The following is a 15,244-nucleotide window of genomic DNA, read 5'->3' as shown; positions in this document are numbered from 1 at the left end:
AATGCTAATTGAGTACAATTACACTTACTTATGAACATATCACAGTATTGTATTGTTTAGCTAGTTAAGATTTTAAGCTTAAAAGTCTTAAGACAAAAAAAAAACTATATCCACTGGACGAATTATGTATGTACAATGAATAATAGGAAAAAAAAAGATTATATTATAATTTGATGTGTGGGTTATTATCAGTGCACTTTACTGTAAAACTGTTATCTTGGGAAAATTGTTTACAGTGCAAACTCAGTTGTATTCAAGCAAACAACATTTAAATAGATATATTCACAAATAAAAATTAATTATAAAGTTGGTGTAGCTTTTAAAGACAGTTAATATGACAGTATCACATATTGAGGCATTTGTTTCTTTGAGGTTATCTATTTTGAGAAAACTATAAAATTGCATATAAAATCTGTGTTTCTGCAGCCTTGACAATAACTGAAAACAATTATGTAAATGTTTTGTTTGTCTATCCATTATCTTTGTTAGCTTATGACAGAAGCATTTGATGGAATCAATAGATTTGCAAAATATACTGTACAATGCACATTTTCAAAATACAATAATTTTCTCAATAAGCAATTACTTTTCTTTTAACATGTATTGTCAAAGAAATCAAATTAATGTTGTAAGAGAAACACTTAAACTAGTCACTGCAAAATAAATAAAAAAGTGAAAATATGTTCCACGTCTCTGATTTAGTGTGTGAAGACTAAAAAAACATATTTGAGCAGACTGAGAGATAGATCACATTGCCTTTACCATTTTTGATAGCAAATGTTGATCCCTAGTATCACTAGCCCTAATTGATTTTAAAATACAATAATTTACGATCAATATAAGTGTAAAGCCAAGAAACAGAGTTAGAATAATGCAGAGAGATAAGTAAAAAAAGGCTGATACAAACATCTGTTGACATTTTGAATAATATCGCAGCCAACTTTCTCATGAACTTTTTAAAGTTCATTAACTATAAGAACGGACGTGAACTCGGTTCTCAGAAAAAGCCAACTATGGTCGCAAGTTCTGTCGTTACAACACAATTCAATGGAACATGCGACTGTAGTTGGCTAAAGATACTTTTAAGGAAACGCAACCCAGGTTTATTGTCTGATAATCAGACAATAATCAGCCTGTATTATAATCCTAAACAGGGCCAGATCAACACAATCATTAAGACTTTGCCACCTCCTTGGGCAGCGTCACTCAGGGAAGCTGCAGATTTACCAATTTTACTACTGTATGTGTTAAATAAACTAGTGTTTCAGTAAGCCTACTGTGCAGTACCCCGTACCCAAAGCAAAATGAACTGAGAAAACCTTCTCTGACTTTGTCTGAAAATCTTTAGCTGTCTCTGTAAACCTTTGAATGGATGCATGGTGAGTGAATCACTCGTTTGAGTTGGTTCTTTTCAATTAATTTGTCAAACGTGTTACCAGCGGTCTGGTTTGAGATTCAGTCTGATTCTGAAAGCTCACTTACACTCTAAATAGTTTAGAGTGGTTTCTCACTCAGTTAATGTAAATATGACAGTTGTGCAGGGAAAAAAAAATACTCAAGTGTTCACTAAATAGATAACGTGTTGATTTGAAAAACTCCAAATATTATTAAGTTGGATTGGTGCAAAAAATAGAAATTTAAATAAATGTTTGGTAACATTCATGCTTCTTTCCACAGCTTACCTTTAGCCAACTAATCAGAGTTTTACACAAAATCTATGAAAAGTACACTTTGAAACAAATAATAATTCTACTCGTTTAAAATGAATCAGCCTGCATAAAAACATGTTTATTATACTGTATTTCAGATTCTGGTGTGCTGTTTCTACTTGGCTGCTATACCATATTAAAGGTGGCCTACCTACACTATACCCTTTGGCCCTCTAGCGGTTAAAAAACGCATGAACATTGTTTTGGTTGTGCTCCGGCTTTGCGTGACTGTGCGGACGATGAATATGGTTATTCTACTGCTGATAAAACATTCACTAGGCTACACGCTTCAGAGATATAACCAATTTAGATGAAAAAGGATATCAAGTTGACTAGCTGAAGACGTTAGGCTACTGTAGCTTTACATAGACTATTAATATACGGTGGGCCTACTTCCTTGAAAGTAAATCCCATCACAGCGCTACAACAACCATAATGAAATGACCCTTCACAATATACGGTAATCTGTTCAATAAAATACCTTACTTGCTTGTTGAGTAATAAAAACACTAGATCTCCGCGTAGCTTTTACAACATTTCAAATCCCTCAGTGCCATCTGCGAAAAGCCAAGCCAAGCCACTGTCGTTTTTTTTTTTTTTTTGTTTTTTTTTTGCGGGGTTACTTTTAAACAAGTGATCCCCCGGACGGAGATTTAAAGTTCCATGTCTAACTTTATCGCTCGTTGTGAGAACTGGTACTCCCATAACACCATACACTCCTCAAAGTAGCTCGAGCAAATTTCCATCGAAAACCATCCTGAGAGGTCTAAAATATCAACAACAACAACAAAAAAGGTCTAAAATATCAACACTTAGGCTATAGGCTTACCGTTGTGAATCAGGGTAAGACAAAAACACTTTTGGAAGACTCATTATTTAAATTTTGCTAATTTTGAACAAAAAAAAGAATGTAGGCTAGCCTATATTTTGCATCAATGTTGTGCATGTGTGCATTTACTACCTTTAAATTGAATTGCGACTGCGAGATACACCTGTATCATGCTCTGTAAGATTTCGACAGTTGCATCAACATCAGGTATTAAAAAAATAATTTCAGTTGAATTAATTTTGAATTTTAATTTGAGAAAGAAAAAAAAAGATTAAAGGGTTAAACAGCCTAAGGGTAAAAAGAATGACTGCCTTCTCTATTGCCACTGCGTGATATACAGTAGGCTGTGTTCTCCTGTTGAGGCGATGCCCTGAAATTAAATTTGTGTGTATTCTTGTGGTTGCTTAGATATTGGAATTGCACCAGTAGTCTTTACTACTTTTTTTAATGAAACGCAATAAAGCAGAAGTCAGCCTGTTAGTAGTAGTTAAAAGGATGGACTAAGTGTCCTGATATAAGAATAATTTGTAATTTGTTTAACAATATTAGGCTATTGACACTCCTTCCTTTTTTTTCGTCTGCATTGCTATTTAAGCTAGAAATTATTAAAATACATAGATTTTTGATTTAAAAAAAAAACTGTTCCTAAACACAGCATTTTAATAAAACTGGAACTTAAACTGAAAAACAATATTGTAATATTCAAAAAGTAACCTTGCTGTATAAGGGGAATTGATTGCTTGTTTGATTGATTGATACGGACAGCAGGCTGGGGATTAAAAAGACAGTGCAACTTCAATGCGTAAAAAGTGTGCAAAATGTGAAAAACAATTAAAACGACATATATATGGAGTTTGTATATGTACTGTGGACTGCAGTCAGAGCAGCAATTATATATACAATAATACAGAAGGCTAACTTACGCTGGTTTGAGTCTTAAAACTCATTAAAGTTTAAAAGGCTAGGGAAAAACTGAATAGGAAATAGGACTACGGTGGAAAAAGTGGACAGGCAGTCATTATTGTGTCCTGTTAAAGGGACCTGAACCAAATCTGAACAAAAAAAAAAGTCAGTGTTTACATGGAATATGAGCGTAAACAAATACGCAAACAGCAGGCCTATAATTAGACCTCAGTGGGAAAAAATGTCATACTGTGCAACGATTTCTGTCAGCGGCAGGGGGCATCAGCGATCCATAACCAACAACGTGTCAATCTTACTTCAACCAGACAAGCTCTCAAATATATTAAAGAACACTAAAGATAATATTAACCAGTAACATGAGGTACAAGAATCTTTCAGATAAAGTTTTTTTTTTTTTTTTTTTTTTTTACTCCGTTGCTTCTAATAATCTGGTAGGGCTACAGTAGTGCAGGTCACTAAACTCACCCAAACACTTGCGTAATAATCATCATCTGGATTCAGAGATCCTGAAAATTACATGAAAAAACAAGCTTTGATGACGATGTGGATGCGTGCTTCTCGTAACCAATCGTACAGCGATTCATGTTGCATGTATGCAGCTCTCAACATGTAAATGAATGACGTTGGTAGGATGAGCACAAGCACTGTGACAGCATTCAACAGTAACTTTCCGCTCGAACTGGACGGACTGATGTGAACGGAAGCCGTGAGAGAGATTTCAACGGGAGGATATCTCAATATAATACAATTTCTTACACTTCAAGAAGAGAAGGGGACAAAATAAAGGTAGGCTATTTGATTTAAAATGGTGGTACATTGCACGTTTAAAATAAAGTGTTAAAAAGAAACCTTAGAGAAGGTTTTCAGTCTCAGGAAACCACATTTCTAAAACTTAAAGGTTTATCAGCATATTTATATAATTTGTGTCTACATCTTTTTAATTGCTTATTCAAATATCTGCTGTATATTGATGAATAGCCTATATTTATATTCAGCCTATATTCCTTTGACTAAATTAAATCTGGTCCCTTTTTATGATTTTGCAAGCTATATGCATGCAATTTTTCTTAAAACCACATTTGCCTTTCAATGGAGTTGCATATTAGACATTTTTCACATTGTTTCATATTACTAGTCCATTATAAGGGAGCTCTTTGTGTTCCTCAATTAGTATTTTTTTTAAATAATGACTTTACCAATGAAATGATGACTTTTAACTATAGGCCTATGTGTTGTATTGCAATGTTTAGAAAATACATTAACCTTTTTTTTCTAGTTTTTTTCTTTCTTTTTTTTCTTCTTTGTTTCTAACTTCTTGTTATAATAGTTATTGCATCATACTTCTTGTGGTAAAAAGTTATTGCATCATAACTCCTCATAAAAAAATAATTTTTACAATGATGTCCAAAAAAAAAAACTGACATAATGACATCATCTCGATGACATGAACTCAATGACAGGGAGATGATCTTAAATAATCAACCCTGTTACCATGGTTTTGTATAGTAAACAACTGATTATTAAAAGTTTCACCAAACTTAAGGTCATGACCTTGAACACTTGGCTAGTCATGGCTAAATGAACTATAAAATTGTCAATTCTGATTGTTTATGTATTTCAAAGCATAGCTATTTGGCAAAAAAAAAAAAAATATTAGAAGAAAAAGGCACCCATCTTGTGGAATGACCATAAAATCGAAATCTGTGATTGGTAATTAAATGCTGAGATTAGAATGTTGCATATGTGGTTCACAGTTAATTCTTTTAGAGCACTACAAATAAAATAAAAACCTATCTTTAACAGTGTCTATTCATTTCAAATATTTAAATATGTCATATTTCCCACAACATTTTCCACACCTGTTTGATATGCTAGGTATATTACAATGTTTCTTGAGCAATTCACTGTAGGAAACCTTTAAAATCCAGGAAGCCTTTATTTTCCTTCATGTTTATAATCTATCAAAATATTAATCATAAAACAGTTGCTCTCAGTGAACTCACAAAAGGCCCAGACATGATTTGGCATGTATGGTGACGTCTGTGCTTACAATCTAAAAATCATCTGGCAGCCAGAGGCCTTTGAAACTTTATTAAAATGATATCAATGCAATTTATTGTAAATTCCACCCTTGCTTATGGGCATTAATACAAGCACGCATGCATTCATGTGTACACACAAAGAAACCCATAGACCTCACGCATCAATGTTAAAGTTAGACCATATTATTGCATGTTTGTCTGCTTTAAAAGCCTTGAGTTGAGCTGCCTCAATATTCGCCTTAAGCAAAGCCACAATTAAGGGACAGTTCTAAGTAAGAGTATCTGTCAGTGTTTTCTAATTACACCACAATAAAACACTGCTTTCAACAGCCTCGCAATTCTTTGAAAAATAAACAATAATCAGACAATTAGACCCAGCATGCTCCTAATATTGGTTCCCTGGTAACATATTTTCTAACATCCCACAGAAATCTGTTTATTTTTCTCATCTAGAAGCTTAGCAAAATACAGTTATAGGAACTAATAAAGCCCATTACCACACTTATTGTGACAGTTCACCCAGAACTCCCCCATAACACACAACAGGTTCCCCTTTTTTCTCTTTAGTGGCTGTTGGTACTGAATCCTAATATTGCTTAGCTTTGCATTGACACTGAAACGTACCATATTGAAGTACTGACAGCATCTAAATTATTTATGTATCAGTAACTTTACAGACTTACAAATGAATACAATTCCTTTTTTATCTTATACTGAATTCATGAAATTAATTCTGTTGCATTTATGATAAATTAAATTATTTCAATCACGTTTTACTCATTTGTAAATGTTTGTGACTTCTGATGCAAACTCATCTCAAAGAATGACAATGTTAAAAAAAAAACAAAAAAAAAAAAAAACATAAAATCAATAACATTTCTGTAATTGTTTAACCATTACTTTGTGTAATATTTATTTTGTTTGTTGTAGGACAGGAAAGGCATTTTATCAACATGCTGTGAATCACACAAAGACTATAAAATGCACCGAAAACGCAACATAAAATAATCATGAAAATAATACATATTCTATGCTCTAATTTAAATCTTCAGAATCCATGTGAGGAACAGACCCAAATTCAAGCCTTTATTCAAGGATCTTTATCTCCATCTTCAGTTGCACATTATAAACAATGAATTAAAAAAATATATATTTATATACTATTATAGTATTTTTTAAGTATTTATTTATATTTTGAATTAGCTTTTATTTGAATAATTTCAGTTTTCATTTGAATACATTTTTGTTATGTGCTTTTGTCATTTGTATTACTTTTTTTTTTATATATTTCTATTTAGCTTGAATTGATTTTTATTTCAGTTTTAGTTTTAGTAATTTAGTACTTCACCTTTAACTTATTTTAAATTAGTTGCCAAAGCAACATTTCTACTGAGTGTTGACACTGTGGGAACGCTTCCATGTGACTGGTCTCTGAAGCATGACAGAAATCACGCCAATTTCTATTGGCTGACGGTAGTCGTATGACGTAAGATGGTGTGCCATATAAGAGCACCTGCATTAGACATCATCAGCTTCTTTGTCTTCAGAAAGTGCTATATGTGAAATCATTTGTCTTAATTATTGGCCCTGTCCTGAATGGAACCTCAAGCCCTTGTGATCTTCATGCACCGGAGGTCAGATGCCACTTTCAGACCATATGGTAGCGTGGCAACTTCTGCCAAATGTGTCTGCTTGGGTTCTGCGAACCATGGAAGAGTTTACAGGATCCAGCGGGGTGCAGAGCAGGCTCTGTTATTGGAGCATGAAGTACAGTCTCTTTTGTTGAAAGAGGCTTTAGAAATAGAAAAGAAATAGAAATAGAAGAGAATATATATTCCTCTTCCTGAGAGAAAGTCGGGCTTCTACAGCCGGTACTTCTTAGTTCGACAGAAGGATCTGCGTCATCTGAACCGTACTCTACAGACTTACAGGTTCAAAATGTTAACACTCAAGCTCATCGTATCTCAAATCAGATCCAAGGACTTGTCACGATAGAGCTAAAGGATGCATTTAGATCATACCCATCTAAATTTCACATATCCATCCTCAGGTTTGGTTTTGGGGGGTGAAACTTACCAATATCAGGTTTTTCCTTTCGGCTAGCCTTGCACGTTTGTCCCCTGCACGTACAGAGTCTATTTTCATGGACATAGGCAAGTTCAGGCTAGGCCAAGCCGTCAATGTCAGACAGTTCCAGAGACTCTTGGGACTCATAGCAGCTGCGTCAAACATCATACCTTTGGGCCTTTTGAACATGAGACCATTGCAGCGGTGGCTCAAGACCAAGGGATTTTCCCCAAGGGGCAACCCTTTTTGCATCATCTGGATTACATACAGATACTTATGTACCCTAGTGATGTGGAAGAAACCTTGGTTCTTGGCCCAAGGTCCTGTGTTGAGGGCATTGTGTCATCGCAAAATACTAACAACAGATGCTTCCCTCACAAGCTGGGATGCGATCCTAGATGGCCGCTCTGCTCAGGGTCTGCGGAGAGGTCACCATCTTTCATGGCACATAAATTGCCTGGAGATGAGGGCTGTATTTCTGCTTCTGAAATACTTCTTCCAGACCTCAGAGGCTACCATGTTCTTGTTCGATCAGACAACACATCAGTAGTCCCATACACTGTCAGAAAAAAAGGTACAAAAGTTGTCACTGGGACAGTACCCTTCAAAAGGGTTCAAATATGTACCATTTACTGTAGGTAGGTACTAATATGTACACTTTTGGTACCTATATGTACCTTTGAGGGACTAATATGCACTCTTTAGGTACAAAGGTGTACCTTTTGAAAAGGTACCACCACAGTGACAGCTTTTGTACCTTTTTTTATAAATAAATCTTACATAAATTACTAGGGTGGTGAGCGTTCATGCCCTATTTCCAGACTGGCGTGCCAGATCCTGCTCTGGACCCAGACCACATACCTGGGTACCTGAATCAGGGAGCAGAAATCCTGTCGAGGCAGGTGGAGTCGATCTGGTAGAGGTTCGGCAAAGTGGAGGTAGACCTGTTTGCTTCAGAGAATTTGGCAAACTGTCCGCTCTGGTTCGCCCACACACCTCCAGTACCCTTGAGGCTGGATGCCTTGGGAAAGACATGGGCGAGGCTATGTTTGTACGATTTGCTCTTCCTCAGTGACACGTTCTGTGGTTCTTCATGCCTTTTCAATCTGCAGAACAGGAGACCAGGAGAGGCTTAATCTTGTATGCCCTGTTTGGGTCTCAGCAGCTGTTCAGAGCACGCAACAGGGGCTATGCGGATTACAAGCAAGTGCAAGTGTTGTACAACGGATTGTGCGGGCTATCTTTCAGGCCTATAGGGTGCGTGGAATACCTTCACCCCTAGGCATCAGAGCCCACACTACTAGGGATGTGGCCTCTTCAAAGGCATTACTGTACTATTCAGATGCAGCGTACTATTCCCTTGAAAGGAAACATCTTGGGTTAGACTGTAACCCCTGTTCCCTGTTCCCTACCTCATGCCTGAATGTCTTCCTTCGGCCAATCAAAAGCTGATGATGTCCAATGCAAGTGTACTTTTATAGTCTAATGGCGCTCCATCTTAAGTCATATGACTACCACCGGCCAATAGAATTGGCGCTGTTTCACACGTGCTTCAGAGACCAGTCACATGGAAGCGTTCCCAAAGCGTCAACATTTAGATGCAGCATCTCGTTCCATATTCAGGGAAACGAGGTTACAGTCATAACCCGAGATGTTTTTCATTTAATATTTCTACATTTTATTTCAGCTTTATTTCAATTACCGGAAATGATTTATAATAGTTTTATTTTCAGTTAATTATAACAATATTAGGTACTGCCTTAGCCTGAGCAATTTGTTTAATTTGGTTTTCATTGTCAAAATAACGTGATTAGTCTTTATAGGTCTTTGTGCTATCCAGCCTTTAACTGCTGAATAATTGAACAGGATTTGTGAGTGTGCATGTGAGTGGGTGTACTAGTGTGTTCACAGTTTTATTATCCTTCAGCATTCGACTATGACTTTTGTCTGTTCAACAAACTGCAAACAGGCATGAGTTTGCCATCAATCTGAATGAAAAGGATGGAGGATAAAAGTTCATATTTTTACCACGCTTTGTATTTGCATACACACCTGCAGACACCCTGTCACACTGCAGTCAAAGCCTGGAACAAAGAATAGCTGGGGTGTTTGGTTGTGTGCATGCTGTTAAAACCATGTCAGTTTGAAAGGGACAGGAAGGATTTTTTTTAGGGATTACAGACTGAACAAACATGCAAATGCTGCAACTGACATGTCGGAGCATGATTTTCTTTCTTTTTTTCTTTCTTTTTTTCCTTTTTTATTAAATGAATAGTTCACACACAATTAAAATTGTGTTATTATGTACTCACCTGCTTCTACTCTGTGTTTTTTTTTTTTTTTTTTGTGAATCACAAAATCATATGTTTGGCTGAATATCCAAGTGGCTATTTTCCATACAACAAAGGTGGATGGTATAGTGCCAAGCTTTAACAAACAAACAAATAAATAAATAAATAAATTTCTCTATAAAAGCAGTTCCATATGTGCTAAATATCACAAGTAATCTGAAGCCATACAAACACTTATAGTATGAGCCATATGGTTTAATCATTTTTCATTGCTTATTCATTGTATTGCATTAATAATATTCTCTTCACTTGTGTTCAATTCAAAAAGGACATTTTTGATGCCGAACGCCACTGGTTTTTCCATGTCATATGATTAAGATCTCCTTTTGTGTTCCATTGAAGAAAAAAAAAGACAGGATTGAAATGACATTTCAAAATGATCATTTTGGGGTGAACTAATCCTTCACTGTTGCTCAGCAAAGGTTATGTATTGGTGTGTTAGTGTTATAATCTGAAAGTATTGTTCTTATTAAGATACACAGTTTCAAACAGCATACGCTACTGTTCAAAAGTCTGGGGAATGCTGAAAGAAAATGCATAATGGCTTCCAGAAAAAAAATATTAAGTTGGACAACTGTTTTCAACATTGGTAATACTAAGAAACATTTCTTGAGCAGCATATCAGCATATTAGAATGATTTCTGAAGGATCATGTGACACTGAAGACTGTATGTAGAGTAATGATGCTGAAAATACAGATTTTCCATCACAGGAATAAATTACATTTTGAAAAATAATAATAATATTTCACAATTTTACTGTTTTTATTGTATTATTTTTTTTATCAAATAAATGCAGCATTGGAGAGCATAATAGATTTCTTTGAAACACATTATCTTACAGGACGTAATTTTTTGAATGGTAGTTTAGGCTTTCTTTCAAGAATATTTATTTTTTGATTGCCATGGATGTCACATATTGTCTGTTTTTGGGTTCCCTGAGTTCTCTTGCCTGTTTTGAGGCCGTGTGTCCTTGGTTGCTCTGGTTACCTATTAGTTGATTGATCTGTTCCAACTGTGCCTTATTTTACCCTTCATTAACTAGTGTATTTATACTCCCCTGTTTTGTTCAGTTGTTTGTCTGTTGTTTTCAGTTTTATGTGGTTTTCTGTTCTCCTGTGTTCTTCAAGTGTCTCTGAGTGTTGTTACTTTCTATTAATAAAAGTACTGCTTAAAAATGTACTGTATTCTCTACTCTCCCTGTGTGAACCATGTACTGTCTATAGATACTTTATCTTTCTCGTTTTCTTCGTCAGCAGGCATTTGTTTGTATTATACAGAAGTGACCAAAAAAAAGATATAGGATACTATATAGTTTATATAAATATAGGCTAATTTATGATTCATTTTCTTATTAGAATGACAGATATAATGAACAACCCAGAACACAGTAGAGAAGACTTCACTATGAGTGACACCGGAGAGCAAGGCGTTTCCTTTCAGGTTGGTGTCTCATCTAAGTCTTTTCATTGGTCATTTCATCCCACGTTGATCAGTTCCTTCATTGTCATCTGATCTCTCAATTAAACTTTCAACTGATTTTAAGATTCTGTGAATACTGTGTAAAGATAATTGTCATTATTTTCTCAACTTCATGTCGTTCAAACCCTTATGACCTTCTTGCATTTTTAAAGAACATCCTGCATGCTCTTTTTGAAAGGGTCATTGAAATACTCAATATCATTCAATAGCTTTGTGTGATAAATAGCCTGGAATTTATGAAATTATTGGCATAAATTTGTCCTGTTCAGATAATACAAAGTTATAGTATGGACACGTTTATGGTGTCATTTTGTTGCTTGACAAGCCCTGGTCCGCTTTAACTTTCATTATATGAACCCCCCCCCCAAGATATTCTTTAAAAACTCCCTTTTGTGTTCCATGGAAAAAAGAAAGTCATAAAGGTATGGAACAAAATGCAAGTGATTAAATGATGACAGCATTTTCCATATAGGTGACCTGTTTCTTTATGTCGATAAACATAAGTGGCGCATTCAACATCTACTTTATCTCAAAGATAAAACATCTATTTTCAGATTTTTCCAGACACAAAGGAGCGCCACCCCAAGCTGTCCAAGCGCTTGCCCTCCATCGTAGTGGAGCCCACAGAGGGAGAGGTGGAGAGCGGAGAGTTACGTTGGCCCCCGGATGACCTGAGAACCGCAGACCCTTCCAGCCATACACACACACCCTCTGAAGAGATCACACCGATGTCCGCTTCACAAACCCAGATTTCACACAGCCAGAGTGCAGGTGTGTAAGACAATAATTAAGGAAAAAAGCAGTTTTGTTATTAACATTGATCCACATTACTTGTACAATGTTCTAAAGGGGAACAACTAAATATATGCTTATACTGTATGTGTTTCAGTTTAGAGAAGTTCATTTTTAAATGACTGTGTGCATTTCCCCATCTCAGATGAAGTCAAGTGCAGCAGCCTGGAAACATCAGGGGCAGCTGAGCGTAACTGAAATTTATTAAACACACTGTCGCAAGTCTGTCATTATCACAAGTCTCAGTTCTCACACAATTTTCACACAAACACAGCTGACAGCCAACACTGGAAGGCAGGTGTGAATAAGATCAGAGCTCACAACGCTATATCTGAGCACCCTTTATAACACATGCATGGCTTTAAAAAGACTTTTTCAAAGTCTTTTGTACTTTTCAAAATGGCTTTAAATTGCTTTCAGATTTGAAGGCCTAGTTTTGAATCTTTTTCTGATGCGGAAATGATGAAAGTGCTGCATAAAAGTATCTTCAACATTTTTATATATGTGACCCTGGATCACAAAACCAGTCACAAGTCGCACGGGTATATTTGTGGCAATAGCCAAAAATACATTTTATGGGTCAAAACTATCGATTTTTCTTTTATGCCAAAAATCATTCGGATATTAAGTAAAGATCATGTTCCATGAAGATATTTTGTAAATTTCCTACCGTAAATATATAAAACATTTCTTTTCGTGAGTGAATGCGGCACAATCGCGAACATAAATGGACAACTTTAAAGGCGATTTTCTCAATGTTTCGATTTTTTGCACCCCCAGATTCCAGATTTTCAGTAGTTGTATCTCGGCCAAATATTGTCCTATCCTAACAAACCATGCGCCAATGGAAAGCTTCTTTCGGATGATGTATAAATCTCACCCATGTGACTGGTTTTGTGGTCCAGGGTCACATATGTCTGAGAATATACTGAAATGAGTGTAGATTGGATGCCACAACAAAAAATGGATTTTATTAGCCCCTTTAAGTTGATAAATTTTGATGTACAAAATAATGTTCTATATGACCTGTTCCTGGATCTGAAGTAAACGGTATAGTCAGCTGGCCAACACTGCATTATCATTTAGCTTTAATGACCAGCTGATTGTATTATTCCACTTAATCAATGTCTATACTTACCAAATAAATGGATGTAAAATATTGATTTGAAATAATTTTATTAGGTGAGATGACAACTATCACAGAGAGATTACAAAATTATGAGAGAGATAAAATAACCACAGCGATGTACAACTGATCAATTGTTTAACAGTGAATATACAGAAATATTTGACCACAGAAATGTGTAATTTACTCATCAGAATCAATTATATAAGAGAGAGATATAATAAGCACAACATACACAATGGTTTTGGATACTTTGCGTATATCCATGTCAAATCTAGAGCAAGATATGATTTGATTTGTTGTTATGCCTTTCACTTTGATGTATCCCAGAAGCCCATATATATTCAAAAGGATTGCAGTGACCAATGTAAATCTCATATTCATGTGAACATTATTCATTACACACTCAATGGCTGAAAACTTGATGTGAGGAGACTCCATCCTCTCTCAACACCATCTGGCTGAGGCTTGTGAGGAATGACTGCTGCTGAACTTCAAACATGTCTGCCTGTCAATCATCCTGTGGACAAGGACATGCTTATGTCTCCAAGCCCTGTCTGACTTTCAGCAGACTTGAAATTATTAGAGGTTTTTGTGCACATACACAATATTTTCAAAGGACAATAGCTGGAGCTAGAGACCAACACTGGACTAAATACAGAGACATCCAACAACTTCTGACAAATTCTGACTTTAATTAGTTGTGTTTGCTAAGACAAGCGTGGCTATTACTATTTTCTTTCTTAGGGTTAGGAATTTAAACAGAAACCTGTACTTAAGTATTATACCTTGGTATATAACTCACTCTGAACAGTTTGTACTACAGGCATGAATGACACTTCAATTCATGCTGGGAAATACTGGGAAGGCCAACTCCAATATTGTGACTGGCAGTTAGTAACTAGTTGTCTTTTTATGGTCTCATTCGTATGTTTTGTACAATCTGCTTACACTCCATTGATGTTATGTTTAGGGGTAGACCTTCAAGCTTACTTTTTTTCCCCAAAAATTAAGTTTTCATAGAAAATCGCCACCTCGTAAAATAGGTTGTGAGATTGGGTTGGTATTGCACATACAGGCATTTTTCATCACTTGCATTTTTTTACCAAAAAAAAAAAAAAAAACTAGATTAACAGCAATAGTTCAGATATTAATATTGTTATTTTAGTGATGTGATTCTAAACCATTCACTTCATGAGATACATTGCACTCATATTTTCTTGATTTTTAAATCCCCATGTGAAACTGCCTTGATGTGTATCTCTGTTTATATATTGAAATCACATTTTGTCTACTGTAATATAATCATAATACCATAACTAAATGCTTATGTTTGCTTTGAAAACCCTCCATCACTATCATATGTGTCTCCATCAAGATTTTTTTTAAATCTTTTTTATTGGCATGCATTGAAAGTTGTGACTTTTAATAAATAATGGAAATTACATAATTAACCAGAAAATACATATTCTGGAGAGAAAAAACCTGATTTGATTTTGATTATTTTTTATTTTAATATTTTATTCAATCTAAATTGCCTTCATTCTAGATAAAATTTTGTGGTAAAAATAAACTGCTATTTTGATATTAAACTTGCTCTTAATATGTACTCATATTTTTGTTTGTTTGTTTGGTAAGTTAATAAAGATTAATATTAAATAACTGCTGAGTTTGTGTTCTTCATCTATTAAACCGTTCTCCTATGTTTAGACAACATAATCTACCTTAATATTTACATCATTTAGCTCAGATGAATATGTTCCTATAAACTACCATTAGATGTAGATTATGTGCAGTGTTTCGTGCAGTTTTTAATACACAAAGCAAGTTCTCTTCTTTGCTCAACATCCTCATTATTCCCAAAATGGCAAGGAATAATGGGGATATTGTTTTGGAGGAGCATTTTCATCTGATCCTGTCGAT

The 15,244-nt window shown here is 35.2% G+C and overlaps 1 protein-coding gene across 2 annotated transcripts; it reads left to right on the top strand.

Moving 5' to 3' along the window:
- Positions 1 to 3,903: 3,903 nt before the first annotated feature.
- Positions 3,904 to 14,414, top strand: LOC307149850 (protein LBH). Of its 2 annotated transcripts, XR_013819628.1 has the most exons (5): positions 3,904 to 4,248; positions 11,280 to 11,364; positions 11,958 to 12,174; positions 12,341 to 12,676; positions 13,101 to 14,414. XR_013819628.1 is itself a non-coding variant. In XM_079856436.1 (4 exons), the coding sequence occupies exons 2-4, from the start codon at positions 11,281 to 11,283 to the stop codon at positions 12,391 to 12,393; spliced, it is 354 nt and encodes a 117-aa protein (XP_079712562.1). In that variant the 5' UTR covers positions 4,072 to 4,248; position 11,280; the 3' UTR covers positions 12,394 to 14,414. The 2 variants fall into 2 exon arrangements, 1 of the variants encoding a protein (XP_079712562.1); XM_079856436.1 differs by having other exon boundaries at positions 4,072 to 4,248; positions 12,341 to 14,414.
- The last annotated feature ends 830 nt before the right edge of the window (positions 14,415 to 15,244 follow it).

The sequence above is a fragment of the Squalius cephalus genome, assembly GCF_949319135.1.
Source record: "Squalius cephalus genome assembly, chromosome: 21".
Classification (NCBI taxonomy): Eukaryota; Metazoa; Chordata; class Actinopteri; order Cypriniformes; family Leuciscidae; genus Squalius; species Squalius cephalus.
This window is presented reverse-complemented; position numbering and strand designations above follow the sequence as displayed.

Coding starts and splice junctions, on each gene's coding strand:
- LOC307149850 (XM_079856436.1), top strand. CDS start 11,281: ATGACAGATATAATGAACAACCCAGAACACAGTAGAGAAGACTTCACT. Junction 11,365..11,957: donor AGCAAGGCGTTTCCTTTCAG/GTTGGTGTCTCA, acceptor ATCTATTTTCAG/ATTTTTCCAGACACAAAGGA. Junction 12,175..12,340: donor TTCACACAGCCAGAGTGCAG/GTGTGTAAGACA, acceptor TCCCCATCTCAG/ATGAAGTCAAGTGCAGCAGC.